Below are 22,961 nucleotides of genomic sequence, written 5' to 3'. Positions count from 1 at the left end.
ATGTTGTTTTCTCTCACTGTTGCTACACACAAATAATCCTAACATCTTTCAACAGCCTATTCAGATATTTCCTTCATCAACATCAGTGCACATACTGTAATGAATTTACAGTTTTCCAAAATACTTGCTGTTCAACACCTCTAGCTAGGGTCAGCTAAAAGAACTCTGCCCCACCTGCTCCCCAGCACAAGACAAAGAAGGTAGAAAACAGGAAGAAAGGAAGAATTCATAGATTCAAACTGTACAGAGTTTTAAATGGAGCTTTTGCAGGTATGTAACAACAGTCATTAGAATCCTTAAACACATGTGAAAGTAAGACAAGGAATTGTTGTGTTTCTCCTGTATTGCTTTAAGTTTGCAAAATCGGGAAGAAGCATTTTGATTCTTGCAACATGAGATTTGTATCAACAATTCTGGATAATTGTTTTCTCTCTGTTACATGAAATACTTGCTCTCCACAGTCTGAACATTGGTTCAGAATATTTAGGGTTGTTAAAGAGGCAAGAAAAAATGAGCTTTGAACTCCTTGCAAATTCATACAGCCAGGCATTAGCATCTTGAACAAGGACTGACTACTGCTTAGGGGCATACAAGAAAAGTTGTTTCCACAGTGGTTAGAGCAAGAGGAAAGACATCAAATACCAGTTACTTAAAACAGGCTTCATCAAATCCCCATAGAGCTTCTAGGAAATTGCTTTGGAAAAAACACTAAGAGCACTGCCTTAGTATCTAACCAGGCATTGGAAAATGCAAGGTACAACTAACTTAAAGACCTGTGTAAAGATACATTAACTCATTCTTGCTGTGACACTAACTGTTGGTCTGTAAGTTTTAGAGCTTAGATACTTCTACCAACAATCTGATAGGACCTCTTGCATCAGATAATGTAAGTATTAAGTTATCTGACAGGACCAGGACTAGTTACTGTAAAAAAATTTGTGTTTCAAAGAACTTGCAAGGTTTTCTGTCACACTTTCACTCATGGCTCTTTCAAATTCAGAACAGATTAATTAAATTAATTGAACCAATCAAATGACTGTCTGCCCCTGACAATTAAGAGCTCCAGCACTCCAAACAAACATCACCAGGTTAAAGAACCACATAAATACTCAATTTGAACAGAATTCAAAGTCATCCTTGGTATTTCAACCCCCTGCAACTATACCAGACAGTGGCCAAGTTAAAATATTTCTGTTATTCCACAACTGAGAATAAAGTCTCAGGAACTCTGAGAAACTTCATGGTCTACACATGAAATGCTTTTGCTGTTTCTCACCTGTGTCTCACTGTTACACATTCAGAACTGTACATTAGCTGACAGTGTCAGAACCTCCTCAGCAACCTACCAGAGGTCCAAATACCTTCAGTGTCCGATATTTATTTATGAACTTCAACGTTTTTAGCAAATAGTTCAACTATCATATGCGAATAAATTTAAAATTAAACATGAGAATTGGTGGCTTTTCAAACTCACTTGTATATTTTCTTCAAGGAAAATTTCATGCCAGTGTTTAAATGAGGGATGGAACACAGTATTTTTCTCTAATACTTACAATGAACACTTTAAAAAAACAGCTTTTAAATTAATAATATTTTATACTATCGACCCATCTTTGCTTTGTGCTGGAATCATCACAGGAACAGCTCCCATTCTACTTAAATTAGGTGCAGCTACCTTTGAAGGTGCAAAGGCTGGGGTTTGAGTAGGAGCACGTTCAAAGTCTTCACTTGGGACTTGGCTATATGGAGTTTTGGTATATCCTTCCATGTTGGAGGGAGACATTGAGCCCAGGGAGGAGCGATTGCTGCCAATGTAGCTGCGAGCTGTAGAGCTGCGACTCTTTGGAGGTGGAACATCTTCTCTGAAATGAGCAAAACACAAAAAATCAGTTGCAGAACAAGAGTCACCATTACTTTAAAACAAATATTCAGTTTGGTTTCTTTCTATTCTAATGTAGTCAAAAATATCCTTATATGTTCCCTTAAAGAAACAAAAGCCCCCCAAACCCTCAACATTCTTTGCCTCTAAAATGTTTGCTGAAATTAGACAAACCATAAAAAGTTCTCCAACAAGCCATTAGTGTTATAATAAGCTTTCCAGATTAAGACAGAAATCTCAACTGTTAAGTAACTTATTTGCAGAAATACACATTTAAAAGTTAATCTTCCAATAATACTGCTCAGAAACTAGAGACTCATTGTTACCTGATGTCATGATGTACTTCTTTCTCGTATTTCTTCTCTCTGTGCTTCTTACAAAAACAGAAGATGATAGAACACAGTACAGAGAGACCCAGCAGAGTTCCTATAATAGCTCCAGTAATTATACCAGCTGTATTTACGGCTAGAATAGACAAATAACAACACTGTGTGTTAAATGTCAGACTTATGAGACCTTTCTTTAAACATTAAGCCCAGTATGTTTCACACGAGGCAGGTCAATAATACTGAATCACTGAATCAGAGGGGGAGTGCCCAATCACATGCATTTAAAACAGGAAAATTTGAAGTGGCACCCACAAGTTACATAAGAGCATTGGGGTTTTTAACCATTTAGGAGTTTAGAGAAAAAGACTGCTCAGCTTTACCACAAGAACACCGTGTGACTTTTGCACAGCAAACACTTACGAGGGGTGACATTCAGCTCAACAGAACATTCATCTGTGCCAACTCTGTTTGTGGCCACACAGCTGTATGTGCCAGAGTACTCTCGAGAGGCGTTCTTCAGAAGAAGCTCCCCTGTATTTTTATCTACAAACAACAGAAGGGAGAAGTTTACCATTTTCCTCAATATAATTCCATATTTAATATCACTACATTATTAAACCAGCATATACATAACCTTATAACATAACCTTAACTTAAACCTTAACTTAAAAATGCTATATGAAAAAACCCAGATTAAAACAGTTCTCATGGTGTAAAATGCTATTGTTTGTAAAAGTCTTACTGCATTAGAAATGTATTCCACAGTATTTGACTTGCTCTATCTGCTGAACAAGTTAGATAGGGTGTAGATTCTACAGAACACACTCAGTGTCCCCAAAACTACATTCACAAGCCCAAAACTAACATGGCTTTTGTGAGTTACAAGTCACTCATGCACAATGTGCACTTATTCTTGTCCAGCACTGATATTGTCAATTTCTCTTTTTGTTAGCACGAGACAAATTTGGGATGTGGAGAAAAGGGCCATAACAACAATAGCCTAAAGTCTTGAGTGATACAGAGGATATTAATGATCAGCAGATTCACTGTCAAAACAATGAATAAGAGGCATCAAATAGGAGACCAGGAGTCAGGTCCAAAATGAAGAACAGTATTAGGTTCTTCCTTTGTAGATGATTTTTAGGGATCTGTTCTTTAAGATATTACATACTCTAATAGAATGCAGAAGCTTACAAAAAATTGGAGATGGTTTGCTTGTTTTAAATCATATTGAAGCCACATCTGAATTGTCTATATCCACTTAAGCACAAAAGCAAAACCATCAGCAAGCAGGAGAACTAACAACATCTGGGCACAGGTGAGCATGATACTGCAGCTCTTAATGATAAGAATCTCAACTTGAAGCTTGAAACATTTCCAAGCATGAATTAAAAACCAGAATCAACTCCAGCTTGTTTCAAAGTCAGTTTTGTTAGAGGGCAGAAGTGACATTTAATCTTGACAACTCTATAGTAATGCTAACCCAGAGATGCTTACAAGCCAAAAATAAAATTGCAATCTTTTTAATTATTTCAGAGTAATAAATGAAGTTTGACAGTACTCAGCACAGAAGTGGCAGGCAGATTCTGTGTGCCAGACACTCTCCTCCAGTCGTAAGACAGAAGTGGGGATCCTTCTTGTGACACACATTTCAAGGTAACATCTTTTCCAATCTCCTGTGATCCTTCAATGGAACACTTAGTCCGTGCTGGCTTTACTAATAAATAAAACATCACTGAATTAATAACAGTCACAATTAAAATACTTCCTAGTTGTGTTCTGGCAGCCAGTTCATTCTGTGAAAGATAAAGTTTGTGCCACAAACCATTTCTATGCACAGAAAGATTTTTCTACAAAATATGAGTCAGGTGCAGAACTTCTAGAAATGCTTATAATTCTAAATATCATTCCCTTCATTTCCCAGAACAGAATTATGCCCATCCCTCCCTCAGTAATGACCATAATCACCACAGATTCAGTACAACACTGCCCAACAGAAGCTTTCATTTCAGACATTGAAAATAGGGTGGAATAAGCTCATAAAAATAATCACTGAAAATTTAAGAAAATAAATTATCTTACCAAGTACAGTCAACTGTATTTTCTTGCTTTGAACTCCAGGAGCCTTCTTCACTTTGCACTGATATGTGCCAGTGTCTGATGCTTTTAAATTCAGGATATCCAGTGAACCATCACCAGATTTGGGATCAAGGTTAGTAAACTGCATTCGCCCAGTCAAACCAGCATAATAATGATTATAAACCCTGTCTACAGCATACATAATTATCTATAAAAAAAAAGAAATATGATTCAGAAATCTACTTAGTGCACAAACATTTAAAATAATTTCATCTCTTTGAATTTTCAAGCTTCTTTCTATAGAATAGCATCACATACAGCATTATAGTGAATACTCCAGCTAAACACCTGACCAAGTACCAATATGTCAGCATTGACTTCTGACTGAAACAAAACTGTTTAGAATTGCTCCAATTTAACTCTTCAAAACCTGCCTACTAATATGAATCATCTTACTTATAAGGCTTTCAAAGACAGGAAAGCATCAATAACTGAAAGAGTTAATATATTTAAAATTAAGTCCTCATGAATCTTTTTTCAATAAGGAAGATAAAGCAGGTACAAAAGCAAAGTTTTCTTTTTGGAACTAAAGTGTATTTCATTTGGAAGTTCTTCATTAGAAGGCAAGTTTATAGTGAAAAATGTCTTAACATTTCATCCTTAATCCAGTATTTCAAAACTTCCACTCGATTTCATGTGACTGGTGCTTCAAAGCAATTTAAGATCACAAGCATCCCAGCCTGAAAAGGTGGAACTTTAAAGAGTCAGTAAAAACCTCACACATTGACCTACTAAAACAACTGAATTAACACTGTAGAAAGAGAAGTCTCTACTTACTATTTGTTCCTTCTTTTGATTATCTGCTGGTATCAATACCCACTCAATATCTAGTGGTCCCTCGTCTTCTGCCGAGAGTTCAAACGTGCATGGCAACGTAACTTTCTCTCCTTGTGCCTTTTCAAACATTGACTGGTCAACTGAAGTTATTGTTAGGCTTCTTGTCAGACCTATAAAAATATAATTTTATGTTTTGAAAACAAGTCACAGTTGCTCACTGTAGGTGCTCTATGACATACTTCTCCAGTATAGAATTCATGCCATCAGCCAGAGTTGTCACTGCTGAAGAGAGCCTGTGCAGACCCTGTCACCCAACACAGTGCAAAGTCCTGTGCTGCTCATTTGGAATTACACCCAACAGGCAGCCACATCTTTCAAGCCATACTTCTTGTTTGGAGGGGTTTTTTTGCACAATTCATGTCCCACACAATCCTAAGCTAAACATTTTCAGCAGCAGGTTTTCAAGTCATTATATAATCACTTTACTATTACTCCCTCACTGTAAAAAGAAAGTATGAAACAGGAATGAAGTCTGCCAGGATAGACAGAATTTTTGGGAAGTTCTGCGTTGGAAGTAAATTACTTCACCTTTAGTTACAAGGGCTCCTCCATCTACAGGGAGATAGAAGGCAAATTAATCTTTTCCAAAAATCGCAATGAGTTTTTTGCATTTGTTTGTCTGTTCTGCTTGTCTTTCTCCTCTAAAAAGGCTGCATAATCCTTATCTGCATGCCTCTAGGCAAACATGCTTCCAAACAACAAACTTTCCTCAATTCAACCCTGAAAAAGAACTCATATAGTGACACAGAAAGAGCTACTCAAAAGGCCTACAGCAAGATTCCCTGTTTCACAAACACAGGCTTCCCTTATATCAAGTGTACAGGCTTGCACACCACAGCCAGGATGTGGAAAGCAGACCCTTTGCTCATGATGGAAACAGGTTTGGCACTCTTACATCCACTGGTTTGTCCACCTTGCTGGAAACCAAGCTCAGAGTTTTGGTCAGTTTATGGGTGCTAGACACACACAGATGTGAGCACAGCCAGGAGAGATGCAATGCCATCAGGAGAGTGGACAGCAGGAGGAAGATCGATGGCTTTGGTGTCTTTACAGAGGTAAAATAACAGCCTCAGATGAAAAGTCTTTAAAATCATTTCACACAGTGCCTTTATGTTGTAACTTGCACTTCTCCATATAGCAGAGGAGCCCCAATGAAGTAGAGGAGCTTCCTTCAGTAGATCATTGAATATGGTGAGTTGGAAGGGACCCAACAGATATCTTTCTGCTTTTTCAAATTTTGCTCTCTATCAAGTGTTTGCAGTCTCTTCCTGATGATAAAACAGCAGGATCTTTAACAGCTATTTTTCAAAATCCTTCAGAAAGAGAATTAACTTGACATACTAAATTCTAGACTACAGCCTGCAAGAAAAGCCTTTCACTGTTTGATTATTAACAAACTAGGTAGGATTATTATGTTTCCTACTATTGATGGTATTACTTTTCATGACATTACCCTCTGTCTGGTGAAAAAAAAAAAAAAGAAACACCAACCAAAAAAATCCACAACTTGAGGTAGAAAAGAGACTTACATGCAATGTCTCTTACCAACAATGTACACCTTTCCAAAGACAACTCTAATAGATTTGTACTACTTCTTTTTTGACCACAGTAAACAGATCTGAACAATTAATTCTCTGCTACTAGGTTGAATTAATATTGTTCCCTAAATAACAGTGATCTCCATGAATACCAGTTGACTTGTCACAATCCTATCACCTCCTAAAGGATCTTTTCAGGTTTTCAAACTAGCCATTCTAAACCTCTGAATAAGCAAAGACAACACTAGTACTACCTCTGCTTATGGGTAGATTTAAAGTACATTCATGTTTCCATAACACCCAGTAGCATTTACATTACTAATGTAAAGTCCTGAACTATTTTTCCACACTCTTCTGTTTCCCTTTCCCCCATGGCCTCATTAGGGAACTGCAATACAATACTCTCAAGCCCATCTCCAAATTGCATCTTCAACATGACTATATTAAAGAAAAGGGATGTGAACTCAAGTGCAGTATAAGTGACTGATAATGAAATACATTATGATGTTACTTGCTTCCTTAAAAGCCTCAAATCTGTAACCTGGGAAATTAAAAGCTTCCATTCTGAAGTAAATCACTGAAGCAGAGCTGCTGCTCTGTGGCAGCATCTCCAGTCACAGTCACTTTGCCATCTGAAGCTCCACAACAAAGGATCACAGCACACACATTTGCTTTCCCCTCCCCACAAGAGAGCCTGCTGAGAATTTCACAAATGGGACAATGATTCATGTAAAAGCATGCCTTACAAGTATCATGTAAGAGTATCTGCCTTTTCACAGCAGACAGTGGGTAACAGAATTCATACTCTGAAGATAGTAGGACACATCCCTACTACTAAAATGTATCAACCCCTCTGATTTTCAGTTGATATCTGCTGAAACACAACATGGCCCAAAAAAAAAGTGAACAATCCATGTGCTGATTTTTTTTGACTACTTTTCTAAACAAATGGGACTTTTATGATCAATATTTTATTTCTCTCCCTCTTTGGTTGTTACTTGTTCATCTCTTTGACAATTTCAAAACAAATATAAAAGAAGAAATAACAGTCCAGTACAACCACAAGTCCCCCAAGTACTGATTTGTACTAACATAACTAATAAGCATTAGATCCTTCAACTATCTCTTGCCTCTCCATTGCCATTATGTGAGTGTAATTTCAAAGTGGACATTACACAGTTTCATGGCAACACACTGAGAAAGTGGCAACTGGGAAGAAAAATTATGCTAAAAGCTGGAAGTAATACATTTCAGAGACACACTCCTAGGAAACTGGACTCCAGCAGTCCCACCTATCACTGCCTGGCAGCTTGGTCCCAGTGCTTTAAAAGCCAGAAATGGCAAATGTTTCAGTTTCTACTACAGCACTCATTTCTCTGATCCAAACATATAAATCAACATAGTAATCACATTTGAAATAAAAGCAGAACCCAACAGCCTGAAGAGCCTTGCCCAAAATAGAAGACTGTCAGAAAAATATTTTTAAAGTTTAATTTTTTGATACTTTTGAAGACCAAGTAGTATTTTCATGCACACTGACTGCATGCAAACATGCTAATGAAAGCTAAAGCACACAATCCTCAGCATTACACCCAACAATCATTCCTGCACATGAAGCTTCCAGCACACGGTAGCTGCTGTGTGAGGTACTCAAACACCAGTCTGAGCCTTCTAATTATCAGAGCTTTTCCATAAATCTCAATTCCTTTCTTACTGCACTCTCCCAACACCTCTTTTTCATTATACCAGTGTTCCATGGTCTTTTCCTTACAGTGAGGCTGCAAACACAAACCTTTTTTCCACTTTTTTTTTTTTTTTTGGGTCAACATCAGCATGCAGAAGCAGCAAGCACCTCAATTAAGGTACATGTCAGAGCTAGCTGGGCTTGGACTGAGCATTAGCAACACAAGGGAGGGGCAGGTAATACTAGTTGGAGATTCCCTTCTGCAGGGAAGACACACAGCTGCTGCCAGATATGCTGGAAAAGGAGGCTTGGCCAATTTGACATGTCAGAAATCGTCAAGGGTCCTATGATCTTTATTATCATCACCAATAGTGCCTTTTTCTTTTCTTTTTTGTTTCTTTCCCACTTAATTATTACCTGCTATTAACAGAGACCTGGATGGGGCAAATCAAGTGTGGCTAAAAAACTGGACATGAGATCTCAGGTCCTCCTTGCTCTTTTCCTGTGTGGGGGAAAGGCTGGTAGAGACACATCCTTCAAGTGAACAACTCACCACAGGAACGGCACTGCAAGGAGCACTTGAACTTTTATGGCCACAAGTGTCCCTGAGAAACAAGGGCTGCTAAGTTAGAAATGGATCCAGCCAAGGAAGTAAGTGGGAGATGAACAAACTCATCAGAGCTTGTGAGGAGCCCTGTAAATGAGACACCTGCCAGGGAATGGGAATTGAATTTGGCAATAGGGAGGGAATAGAGACTGAGCCATGGGAAGTACCTGGGTCAGGCTGGTGGAAGGAAGAGATACCAGGAAGAGACCCTGGTGAGGATAAATGATGTTAAAAGGGAAGCCACCCACAGCACCTGTACACAGAGCTGACACCAGTGAGGCGTGGGGGACAGCTTGCATGACTGGCACTGTGTCATCAGTGGACACAAGCTTTTAAACAAAGCCAGGAAGGGAAGCACAGCAGGTGACCTGCCCTCTACCTGTAGGAGTAGCTGGAGCACAAAAAGCTGCTCTACAGGACAGACAACAGGCTGGCTAAGAGCTTGTGGGTCAGGGTTAAAGGAAACATCACAAAGTTTGTTACAGATCTCATGGTCAGGATAAGAACGTGAAAAAAGCTATTTCAGCAGTTCCAGCAAGTTACTAAAAATGACAGAGACTGGTTACTACTTCACCTCTGTGACATCTACTAGAAGGGCAACACAGCAGGATACAAAATCTAAGAGGTTTCTGAAATATTTCAGAGGAAAACAGCACTAAATGAGTCAATTCCCATTTGATACTTTCTTGAGATTGCTTTCAAGGAAAAAACCCAAGAACCTGCCAGGGATGGGATCAACAGCACCCTTGACCATGACCACTTGGCCATGAAAGTGACTAATAAAATCCTGAGAGGAGGAAGGGAAATCCAGCACAGACTCTGCACTTCATTTGAGCAGACTGCATTACCCAGTAGCTGGAATTCTGTGGAATCCAGTTCAAAAAAGCAAAAGAGCTCAAGAAAACTGAGGCGTATTTAAGGACAATTACTAACCACACACAAGAAGCATATCCCAAAACCCAGCAAAATAAACAGATTAATCAGCAGCTTGGCCTAAGGAGGAAGAAGCAAGAAGAGCCTATCAGGGAAGAATACACAAATATTGCCCAGGCATGCAGCACGCCTGCAGGGAAGTCAAAACACAACTAAAGCTGAAAGCAGCGTGGGACTCCAGTGCCACATGAAAACCTTCTACTATTACATGAGCAGTAAAGAGTCAGAGAGAAAACTGGACAGGTGATAGCTGACACAGAGAAGACCAAAGTACTCAGAGTTGCTGTTTGGAGCAGAAGGTTGGACGTGACTGAGGTCATGACCAACACAAACAATTCTGCAACTGCATTACAGATCTACATGAAGCAGGCACTGTGACAGGATGACATTTTCTCCATTTTCCCCAAGATTTACCTCTTCAGTTTCCACTCAAATCAGGGAGATTCTATTTATTTACATATGCTCCTCAAAACATAGGAGGATCCACTGTGGTATCCAACTGCTAGTACATGACAGGCAGACATTTCATCACGAGCTGAAGGAAGGTCTGTGTTTGTTTTGGTTAGCATGGTTTAATGGATAAAATTTCAGACCCTTTTCTGGTTTAGACACAGATAAGTGACTCAAGCCATTCATCCTACTTACTCAAATATGCTTAGCATTAAAATATCTAATTTCTACCTGCAGCAAATAAATCTCTGCAAAGTGTAGACTCAGAAGCACACAACAAGCTCTCAAGAAAACCCCCGAAAGTCAACTTTGATGAAGTGCATCTGATCCAAATGACTGTATATTGTTTTCAAAGTATTTTGCAAGGAGAACATGTGCCATATTCAGCTGTGGCAAATGAATGAATATTTGTGACTGGCTGAGAAGAGAATAGCACCTTTCCCTTGATAAAGAATACTAAGTATTATCCCTCACAAAACTTTGCATTAGGAGAAGTAAGAGGCCAATACACTATTTAGATTCTGAACATTCAGATTTCTTAAGGTGGAATAAAATACTCTTTTTCTGGGGAACTGACCCTAAAGAGCACTGCAAACTATATCTGTATGACTGAACAAGTTTTTCATATGATTTCTAATGGGGTGCAAACCCATAGCAAGTCTTTAGAAAAACTCCTTCTGAATATCTGAACTTACTTATAAGTATCACTCAAGTAGAATACAGTTTAGCAACCTACATTATTATAAGGAATAATCTAGGGAAAATTAAATATTTTATGGAATATGATAGAAGTTGGTTTCTAGTATAAAAGAATCTTCAAAACAGAAAGCAGACAAAAAATTAAAATGGAGCAAAGCTTTCTTCATTCCAACACAGACACAAGCAGAGCTGTGATATATACTAATAAATAACAGAAAGGAAATTACTGTATGAACTACTTATGCATTTAGTGCTTTCTTATTTAATCAGGGCACATTGAAATTCTGCATTGCTGGCTTACACAAAAGTAAGTGTGCATCTAAATTTGGCATGAATGTTTGTGGCAGCAGATAGGGCAGTGCCACAGAAGGGTTACGTAACCTGGCAGACACAGTCCCTCCCTACATGGGGAACAGGACAGCTTCTACAGAGAGTAAGAGCTGAGCTCAGAGATGCTGTTCTACTCTGTGATCCACCTGCAACTGCATCTTCAGAGTACTTCACTACCAGGCTTTCCAAAACCAGTCTTGTTTGCCAATACCTGACTGCAAGCAAGCAGAGGCTCTAAATATAAAAATGCTTTTTCTCACAGAATGAGGCCTTGAGTAGCAAGCAAAGATCACAACCAGAAAGGCACATTAGTGCTTTGAGAGCCATAAGCTGTAAAATTTACTTAAGAGACTTCAGCTTGGACTTTTATTTCAAATGCAGACTGGGGATGTACCTGTGATCAAATCTTTTCACTGGGCAGATTTCAGTCTCAAAAACTGCCTCCCCAACAACCCCACTTTACTTCTGAATATTCCTCTTCTCCACAGTTCATCTCCTACTTTTCTCAGCTAGCTGTAATGACTTCACAGAACAAAGCTGCCCAACCTTTCCCACCTTCACTGAGACAGTTCTACAACCGCTTATCTCAAACCTGCACTTCTGAACCCAGGCCCTGTAGGAGTGAGTGAGTCAGGTTGACACCCTTAGCAAGCAGGGAGTGTGCAGGGAGGAAGGTACACAGGGAGGAGGGCCTGGCTGAGGAGACTCCCTGGTGTTTAGTGGCACAATCTGACACAAAGAAAGTCTCCAAGGCTGATATCCCCACAAGCACCCCACAGTCATCTCCTGCTTCCTCACAGTGCCAAACATCAGCATCCTCAGCAGCCAAAGGGAATGCCTGCAAGGCAGGTTCCTGCTGATCAAGTAACTGGATTAAAAGCTGCCTTCACAAAGAAATAGAGGGAAACAAATATTTGGCATTACTTATTTTAGTGGTTTTTGCAGCACCCAGGAGCTAAGTCACATCAGCACAGCTGAGATGGCCAAAAAGCTGCAGTTATGCTGTTTTGCCACAAGTGAGAAACAAAACCATATCCTAAATTTATCAGTGAAACCCCTCCCCAAAAGGTAAAAGAAGTTTAAAAATAAAGGCCCAGCTTCAGATTTGGATTCTCAATTTCTACATCTTACCTCCAAGAGCAAAAAGACCCAACACAGTTACAGCTTTCAGAAGCCTGGGCCCAAAACACTATGAAGCTTTGGTGACTCTAACTCTTCACATGTCATAAACTCTGCAACACAAAGTCCCTAAACAGTATCCTTTAGCTTAGTAAACATTAGAGGAACAATGTCAATAAAAATGAAGTTTAATAGAAGGATTAACACGATTAATAGTCTTCTCTTTAGAAAGCAAATTCAATAGACTTGGGGATTTTTGAGATGGGAATGAAACTCAAAATGTTACGTGACAGATTCCAACACACAAATTAGTTGAATTTACATCCCATTAATTTAGCCAGGTATCCTGGTATCAAAGAATATTCAGGCTTCACAGTAACCTCAATGGAGGTAAAACAAGCAAGAAACAAAGGACAGGAACAAGCAAGCAATTGGTCAGGAACTAATAAATGCTAGGTAATGATGCAGCAATAAATAAAACAAGAGAAGAAAAAGTCCCACGGCATTACTGCATCTGAATCCATGTGTGTAAAGAGGTTTAGTTCTAGTACATTCTATTTTAGAACTCCACAAAGAATTCAGTTTTTAGGATAATCCCATGCTGATAAAGGCAAATCACAAAGCCCTTCCTGACAAAGAAAGTACTGTCCTGCTAATATCAAGTGTTAAACAGTTACTATTTAACATGCTCCAGAGACCACATTTTTTCTATGCTTCACACCCTAAGTGTTATCATACAATGCAGTGATACAAATTTCAGAGATAAGCACAGTTCACTGGAGTGGTAAAAACACCCAAAAACACATTTTAGCAAAAGGAACAAAAGGAACAACTTAAACCTAACATTTCCAAGGCTAGTCACACTACTGTACCAAGTATTCTTCTACTTAAACCTCAAAAAGGCTCAATGCAAAATGGTGAGAGAGAAGATAAAGACTTACCTCTCTACACTAGCCTAGGTCCACTAGGCAGAGCACTGGTTAATCCTCAAAGGCAGTAAAATTAAGACAAAAGATGCTCACACCTGCATTTCAGACTTCCCAGGTCAGTGCTCTCTAAACTGGAGTCACAGATCTCAGTGAAACTCCTACTGTGCAGAAAAGATACAGTTTATGGAGCCAGAGAAAGTAAAGGCAGCCCAGGAATAAAAGCACTCACCTAGGACAGACTTGGCTCTACACAGTTTCCTCTTTCCTACTTCAGTCCCAAACTAAATATAAAAACAGCTCAGGAAGCAATTTTTGTAGAAAAGAGATAAAATTTTACATACTTAATGTTATTAAGGACAAGATTTTAAAACCATCTCTTGCACATTTCATCTCAGCTACCTCACCAATAGCTCAAAGAGGCTGAGTGACCAAATTCCCGGTTTTCAGAACACTTTTTCCACTGATGGTAAAGATAAAAGATGGCAGATAAAAGACTTATTTGCATGAAATAATTTTTTCCCATCAGCTACAACAAGAAGGCTGATGAAACAGCAGGGCACTTAACCCCAAGCAAACAAAAAAAAACCCCCAACAACAAACAAAAAATAAAACACAACAATAACAAAAACTCAAACAAGAAACAACACCACAAAATGAAACACACCCCCAAAAAATCCCCTACATATAAGAATAAGCCTGAGAAACTATCTACTGTCCTGGATAGTCAGCTCTGCTGCTGGGTCTCAAAACAGTGGGCTTGTATTTCCAAATTTTACTTCCTCTGAGCAGGGTGGGGGAGAAGCACCACTCTTCTGAAGCACATTTACTTGAATCCACAAATCCTCTGTCAAATCACACGAGTTAAAAAAAGAAAAAAAAACTAGATAGGAAACTGACTATGCACACTTCTTCAAAGACATTAAAAAAACCAAACTCTATCAGTCTGGATGCCTTCAGACAGCATTAAATTAATAAATAGCTCCAATTTGTGTAGTGTAGTATACCCCTGCCCTAGTTTAAAAGGTATTACTGCACAATTAAGACACAAATTGGGATACACATGCTCACAATCTAATAAAAAATTCTTAACTTAAAGGCTCATATAAACAAAACTACCAATAACCCCAACTCTGCAAATACACAGCATGATCTTGATTTCACTTTCCTCCACAGTTCACTGAGATCAGCTGAAACAGCTATGCAACAATTAAAACTTAAAAACCACAGGCTAGGACTTGAATTATCTTTCTTTTTTTTTTTTTCCTCACAACTTCGTTTTTTCCTCAACACACCCTTTGCCTTCAGATTCCCTCCAACATCCCTTTCTTTTGCAACTGTCCTTGCGCTCCTTACTTGTTCAGCACATTCTTGGAGCTTTTGGGTTGCTAAACCCAAAGCCACCAGCCTGTCTCCTAGCAACTGCTGGCTGATGACCTTCCTGAGAGGGACGCGCTTATCAAGAGGAGAGAGGGGGCATTCAGATCTCCTTACTGAAGGGGAGGATAAGCTTTCGGGAGGCAACCGAAAGGGGGAGGGGACAGTGTAACACAAACCGGGACTAAGATTCGTTTCAAGCAGAGGAGTGGTGTTTAGCCCAGTCTCTCCAGAAGACCACAGTGAGTTCCAAGTTTTCTGTGGGATCAGCTGGATAGGATTTGGCAGCAGCAGCACGAGGCTGCTCTGACACAAGGGAGGGGAGAAGGAATCCAATGGCACGGCTGGAAGGGGCAACAAGCACAGCAGACACGAAGATGTAACCACATCACATCTGTAATGGGGACAGGTGTAATGCGACACTGTGCCTTCAGACTGCACTTCAGAGTCTTTAAGAAACAGTACTGAGAAGTGCAAAATGAAATGAAGGCCAACCTTACCAAGACTTTTTTCAGTGAACACAAAAAATAATAAGATCAGGGCCAAAATCCTGCCATGACTTACCCACACAAAATCCTGCCCCTTCTCTCCCAGGTCTAGGCCGGCTGCACAGGTTGTTTTGCCTTTAGCCCTGCAAGTCACTTTCCCATGACGGAGGGATATTGGAGGCTTACACAGTCACTAAGCAATCAAGGCACATGATTCGATCTTTTTCCTGCCAATTTGATGGCATTTCAAAGGGAGCTGAATGAAGCAGCTCGCGGCAGTGTGAATGCACTGGGCACATCTGTCAGCCGATGCATCAGGGAGTTCACTACAATCCAACACTTAACTGAGCAGCCATGTTATTTGCACTTGAGTAAAGAGGCTTTGGCTCTTCCGAGCTACTGAACACACAATGCTTTTCCCCAGTACATGCAAGTTTTGCTTTAAGATTGACAACTACTTGATTCAGTAGCACAGAGTTGATTTTGGGCTCTTTTCTTGTTACTGTTTCATCTTTTTTAAATATAAAGGCAAAGTATTATGTCAGAGAAAAATATCTTGTCTGTCTGCTCTTGTTTCCCTCCCTGCCCCACTCCCACCAAAAGGAATAAGCTCAAAGAATTACCCACAAAGTTAACAAATCACTTAAAAATTTAGGGAGACTAAAACATATTTTTTTACATATACAGGTTAATTTTTACATGCCTTAAAACTGAGATTAAATATTCCTTGTAGTTTATACCGTTAATACATCTAAAATGAAGAACTGAAGATGCAGGATAAATGAATACAGGATACTTTCTTATGCAAACTAATTCTGTACAAGTTCAAACAGCTGAGAATGTATCAAATCCTCATATTTCCCTCCAACACACCAAATAGTTCTTGTTGACTAATCATTTTTCAGCATACTAAGCATATAGGCTTTAGCTGTAGGGCATGAAAAACAAAGCTGTTAAAAAAATGTAGCAGCAAGTGCAACTGCACAACTTCAAGCATCAAGTACCTCAAATGCATCCTGACAGCAGCTAAAGGACATCAGAGCACCATGAATGGCTCCAGTGCAAAACCAATAAAGCTCCAAATGTGACTCTTTATCACATTTTGAACACATAACCCAGCAAGTAGGTGACATTTAAGGAAATTAATAAATAAACAATAGCAATAATATATTCCATACATGTGCATTTGAGGTTGCAGCTGACACCCCCTTGCTATAATTCAGACTTGATCTTGTTGAGTTGGATCAGGAAAAGGAACAGGCAGAAAACTGACCTCACAAAAATTTATTCTTTTTATAACTTTAAACTCCCTAAACTAGCTCACTGTGGAGCCAGATGAATTTCAGGTACAACTTTAAATGGGGTCCAGAAATAATCTTTGAGGTTACATCTGGACATTTGACTGATTTAGCCATGTAGTCTTACTCCTCAACTAAGCTCTTTCCAGGCCAAGGTTTTACAGATATTTCCCTACTTTGGGAAAATACTGATCAAACAGAACAAGTTTTCCTCCTAATGCTCTTCTGCCATCCTTCCTGTCACTCATTCCTGACCTGCACCAGGGCAAATTGGCGGTAAAACATGTTCTTCTTTTAAATCATGTGATCTAACCAGTTAAAAATTAAAGTTTTCAGCAACTGAGACCCGTTTACAACTGCAGTAAAGGAAAGCACCAGCTAGGATGCAGGGTTACTTATATTGCAGTTGCCACTGAAACAGGTTTACACAGAACTGTGACTTCCTGCCACTTACTCCAGGGCAACTGGCTGAAGAGACCTTTCTGAGCCATCTCCTGAAAGGTGCAAAGGAGCAAAAGAGGAATTCTCTAAAAAGGAAGAGGGGAAAAAAAGAAAGAAACTAAAAGAAAAAAAGAAAGTGTAACTAAATTGCTGTAGTAGAGGGGGTGGGGACACATATATTCTTCCATGCCGGTGAGCCACACAGTTGTTAAATTCTTCTCCATATTTATTATGTTTCACACAGTATCTAAAAGTTTCAAGAAATCAATCAGAAGCTGCAACAAGTCCAAAAACGATCACTGTCATTAAAAGCTTACAAAACATGCAAACAACAATTGATTAAATTACTGTGGAAGTATGTTGAAACAATACTGGCCCCAAAACCAGCTTCCTAGTCCGTACAAATTTCTGCAGGCACTGTGGCAAAGGAGTGTTAATGTGCTCCAACACTGAGGCAGATTTAAAGATATTCAAGATTACTTTTCTTGAAGTGTAAATGGAATAATAGCAAAGCATACACTTGCTCATATAAAAATATGAGCAAAAATATTTTTCATAAAGCAGCAACAGAAGCCAAACCAGACACTCAGGAGGGGTAGTTTCATCTGTCTGTAAGTGGGCTTGGCTGTGCAAGAGGCAAGAACTGGAAGTGAAGACAGAGAGGAGCTGAAGTTTGATGCAACACAGGGGGCAGTCTGAGGAGACCAAAGGGATGAGTTATAATAACCTCTGCAGCAGCATTCTCAACACATCAAATACCTTCTGGGAAACACAGATTAGCTAAGGAAAAATCACTAATTCAGATGTCATGGTTGATGTCACAGCAGCTGACTAACAGTGGATTAAGTAATTTCTGGTTAAAGACTTCATACTTCTTAAAACTCTAAGATCCAGGAAACAGGTCCCAAATTTTGGGTAACTTCTCACATCAATGGATGCTTTAGAAGAACCTGAACCCTGCACCTTGTTCAATTACTGCCCAACAGATGCAGTGTCCCTTGTTTAGCAATTAAAAGACTGGGAGTCATCATTAAACTCCTGTGGTAGTCACACTTCTAATTTAAGGTTCTGCAAGATCCTATTGCATGCATAAAAACATGAATAGGCTTAAGTTCCTTATTATACTTATTTGGTGTATCAACCTCCAAATGCTGACTTACCATGCCTGCATTAGGTTCTACTCCTGCATGCACGATCCTGGAATTACTTTTGCAAGTTTAGCAACAGGGCAACAACTAAAGATTTTCCCAAGGTTTACCAGAACTTCTACCAAATTTAAAAGCTTACAATTCTGTTAATAAAGCATCACACATTACAGAATTTCAGCACAGTACAAAATTACCAACTATTAACACTGCAAACAAAAAACCAAAATGCACATAAAACCTACCACAAGAGCAGCAAGAAAAGATATCACTACAGACTAAATAAGCTGCTACCCAATTATTTACCTTAACACTTTACTCAAACTCATCCTCAGCTGGGGCATCCATATGCACAGCCATTTCTGTTTTGTAAAACCTTCCTCCAAAGGTTAAATGGGTCAGTATGCATGCAGTATCTTTTTTTAGCATGTCTTTGTGTAGGTATAATGTGGCTATGTTAACATTTTCAATTATTGAAAATTTGTGTTCTGAAGTTATGCATTTTCAGCGGCTTAAAAGCCGTAAAAGCCATATTTGTTAAATTTGGATCACAAGTTCAGCCCCTGTATTTATTCTCAGTTGTTGAAAATCCTACACAAATTAGAATTTGCACCAAATGGAATGAGATTACTTTCCCAACACTGTATACCCAGGGAGACAGTGCCACACCACGAGATGTCACGATCACCCAACGCAGCTGGGTGAGGAAGGAAGTGGGGATGTTCAGAGTGACAATGTTTCTCCTGCCAAGCCACCCTTGGGTGTGACAGAGCCCAGCTTTCCTGGGCACAGCTGAGCATCTCCCTGCCCATGGGAGGTGGTGAATTCATTCCTTCTCGGCTTGCATGCATGGATTTTCCTTTCCCTATTAAACTGTCTTCACCTCCACCCGCGAGTTTTCTCATTTTTACCCTCCCAATTCTCTCCCTCATCCCCACACAAGGAGAACAAGTGACCATGTAGGTGGTCCTTAGTGGTTCTTCCTAGGGTTAAACCACACCCACCACAAATCCAAGTAACTTCAGCACCTAGGCAATGCTTCACTGACAACAGCTCTCACTCAACTGCACAGAAAATAGCTTCCTCCAAGTTTGGTCCATATGGAGAACAGCAACTCACTGACATCTGCTCCTTCAGTGAATGTCTATCTGCAGCACACACCCAGAAACCCTAACTCAGCCTGATGGGAAAGAACACAAGCTAGCTCAGAGGACACATTAACTCCTACCATACACAGATTATTCAATTATTTTCTTCAGAGGACTGTGAAATATACGTGGTTTAGAGTACAGTCACCCAAATAGCTGCATGCAAGAGGTATGTGTGTTTTTATTAGGAATATTTCTTTATTTACAAAGTCAATTTCACACTGAGATCTGAAGACACCTGTATCCTTCAGCAGAACTAAAGTGTAAAATTCTTTTATGGATTGACATTTCCTCATACATTAATTATTCCTAATTTTTGTAATCATAGCCTTTGATAACCTAGCAGTGCAAATGCAGCACATATAATTCTACTCACAATAAGTTTTTTTCACAATTTTCACTACATGAAGCTTTTCGATATAAATCTTGATGACAAACCTTGCCAACTAAACACTAGTAACTCACAGCTCTTACACAGCATCTACCTTGTTTCTAACTCTGCTTCAGGAAACACATTTAATGCAGAACTACCTATTCCCTTTCATTCAGGAGATCAGAGTTCACCATTCCATTACAGACACACAGTTTTGATCCCATGAGTAATTTCCCAAAACAGCAGTGACATCAACACAGGCATTAACATTTCAATAGGAAATAAAACCTGACCCCTGACACAACTGATATACATTTTACTGTGAAGCTGAGCCTCCATGGGCGTTTTGTCACCTTTTATAATTTCACATAAGTTTGGGTCAACTTTAGTGAAAACTCGCTTTTATTTTAGAGGTATGTGTAGGAAACACTGATATGGCAGCCAAGTTGATTACAGGAACCCAATAACATCCAGGATTTGAGATGAAAAACATCTGCCTGCTTTTTAGCAGCCTAGGCACGTTTGATTTGGAATGTGTGGGTTCTGGGTATGGTTGATTGCTTTTTTTGTTCGAGACTATCTACTCCTTTGTTTTCTTTCATCACGAAAAACAAACGCGTTGAGGTCCATCCAATTCAACTCCTTTCCTCCCACCCTCAAACCCTCTCGCGTTTCCCCGGCAGGGCTCCATCGTGTCCATCGGCTTTGGACAGCCGCGCTCCGAGGGCTCTCCGGGAGCCTCCCGGCCCCTTCCACCCCTCAACAGCAGCGCCAGCCTGGATGCTGGAGGTGCTACACACGCAGGGTTGGAATTTGAATGCAATATAGGGGGGGATTTCTTTTTTTTTTTTTTTTCTTTTTGCTCTTTCCACGTCGGTTTTCCCCGGCTCCGCCGCTCCGGCCGGGAGACACCAGGCGGGCACGGGAGGCTGCCCGGGAGGGCGGCGGGGGAAGGGGAGGGGGAGGCGGCACATAAAGCTCGGCAGCCGCGCTGAGGGCGAACAAAGCCCAGGTCGGCTCCGCGGCGCGGCCCCTCCGCCAGCGCCCGCCCGGGCACCGCGCCCCGGGCTGAGGGCGGCGGGGGACGGGGAATACACGAGCGATGGAGACCCGCACCCGGCCGGGATCCGCACACAACCGAGACCCGCACACAGAATCTCTCTCACACACAGACACAGGGCGGAGACCCCCTCACGCCCACACACACGGCGGGGACCCCACACACGCAGGGGCGGAGGTGCGGCGCACCCCAGCCCCCGGGGCGGCCACCGTGCGGGCAGCACCCCCTCAGCCCCGCCGCGCTTCCTCCCAGCCCCATAGAGCCGCCGCTGCCTCCCGCCCTCCCCTCTCTCTCCCTTCTTTTCCCTTCCCTTTCCCTCCCGTCGGTCCCGTCCCGTCCCTTCCACCTGCGCCCACCTGCGGAGCAGAGCAGCACGAGGGCCACGCCGAGCAGCGGCAGCAGCGGCGGCGGCTCCATGGCGCGGCGGGCACCCGGCGGCGGCGGCGGCGGCTCCGTGCCCGGGCTGCGCCCCGCGCACCGCCCAGCAGGTGAATCAGCCCGGCCCGGCCCCGTCACTTCCGGCCGCTCCCCGCCCCGCCGCGGCTCCGCAGCGCCCGCCCCGCCCGCGGCACCTGCGCCCGCCGGGGCCGCCCGCAGCGCCGGCCCGCCGGGGCTGCCCCCACCGCCCGCACGGCCGGCAGCGCGGACGGGGCGGAACGCGCGGGGCGCGCGGCGGCAGGCTGCACGCGGTAACCGGAGGGGTGCCCGCGGTAACCGGAGGGGTGCCCGCGGTGCGGCGGGCAGAGCTCCGGTGCCGTCGGGAGCGCCGGTCCCTTGCGGTCCCTGCGAGCGCCGGGCAGACGTGTCTCGGTCCCCATGGCAACGCGGCTGCAGCGCCTTGTGCGCTCCTTGTGCAGCGCACACGTCTCGGCGGTGAAGGATCTGGAATCGTGGAAAGCTCGCTCAGGAGACAAAAGGGAGACGAGAGCGTGTGCGGAAGGGCACAAAGCAGAGTTTGGTTCAATAGCAGCCCTCGCCGGTTCCAGAAAGAACCGGATCGTGCTTCACGTACAGCAAAATCAGATACATTTATCAGAATAGAAAGTGTACTTGATGAGGTTTATTTTCCATTAATTTATTCCCCTGTGTGTGTCGCAGCATACTGCAATAGCAAAGCTGTTTGATGTAAATGTGCTTCTGACGCTTGTAAAGGGTTAAATAGTTTTGGTACCCTCTGTTACGTCCACAGCTCAGTCTCTATTGGGAAAATGCTGCCATAACCAAATATTTACATAAAGGTTGTGCAATCCAGATTTTCATTCCAAACGGATTTTGAAAGTGTTACCATTTCGTTATTTTTCTGTTATAAATACATTTGAAATACATTTTATATGATTCCATTCTGTATGTATGAGGTGAGAGTTTAAAAACCAAATTTTTCTGCCCTTGTCAAAAGCATTGGATTAAGTGGGCATCATATAGGGTTTGTTTCAGATGCACTTAGCTAAAAAGGAGGTGCTACACCTTTCATTCAATAAAGGGTTCCTAGTGCTGAAATTGGCAGTGTCTCCATTTCTGCTGGAAATGGAGATTATGTGAACATGCACTTAAGTCTTTCAAAATGGTTGGTTACTCTGAGTAAAGCAGCAGCTTTTACCTGCCAGCTCAGAATTAGTTTTTTGGTAAGTAGGGCAAATGCATTGTCATTTTCTATGAAGGTTCAGATAAGTAGTGCTTACATCTTGTAAGGACATGACAATTCACAGTGTCTGTTAGATCTCCTTTTAAAAACAAATCTACCCAATAAGATGCTGGATACTATACATAAAGCATAGAATTTCAATTTTGGAGGTTTCAAGCAATTCATTTAATGATAGAACAGAACTGTCTTTTCTTGCTGTGAGGAAAATAAAATATTCATGTAATCTGAAGCTAAAGGAACCATAACCTCAAAGCAGGGGTATTAAGATTTTGCACTCTTCTGGTTTTTTATATGTGCTGCAGACTTTAAAGGGTAATCTGAGTCGAGCATCCCAGGCTGACTGGATGAGTGAGGTTTTTTGCTGTACATCCACTTGTGTCAACACAGAAATTACATACCAAGGAAAGTATAATGAGGCAATCACAGTCATTACAGAAAGAGAAAATGATTTGTCATTAGAATGGAGATGCTCACCCTCCTGTGAAATAAATCCTAGCTAGTAATTAAAATTAATATTGT

General features: G+C 41.2%; 1 protein-coding gene across 1 annotated transcript; it reads right to left on the bottom strand.

Moving 5' to 3' along the window:
- Positions 1 to 299: 299 nt before the first annotated feature.
- On the bottom strand, positions 300 to 21,242 carry CXADR (CXADR Ig-like cell adhesion molecule). The gene is made up of 7 exons (XM_054270454.1): positions 21,157 to 21,242; positions 5,125 to 5,294; positions 4,291 to 4,495; positions 3,770 to 3,925; positions 2,629 to 2,751; positions 2,206 to 2,344; positions 300 to 1,862 (listed from the first exon to the last, which is right to left on the bottom strand). The coding sequence occupies exons 1-7, from the start codon at positions 21,215 to 21,217 to the stop codon at positions 1,595 to 1,597; spliced, it is 1,122 nt and encodes a 373-aa protein (XP_054126429.1). The 5' UTR covers positions 21,218 to 21,242; the 3' UTR covers positions 300 to 1,594.
- Between the last annotated feature and the right edge of the window lie 1,719 nt (positions 21,243 to 22,961).

Source organism: Melozone crissalis, unplaced genomic scaffold, assembly GCF_028551555.1.
Source record: "Melozone crissalis strain CALT ecotype California unplaced genomic scaffold, PUWL_Pcris_2 ptg000009l_1, whole genome shotgun sequence".
Classification (NCBI taxonomy): Eukaryota; Metazoa; Chordata; class Aves; order Passeriformes; family Passerellidae; genus Melozone; species Melozone crissalis.
This window is presented reverse-complemented; position numbering and strand designations above follow the sequence as displayed.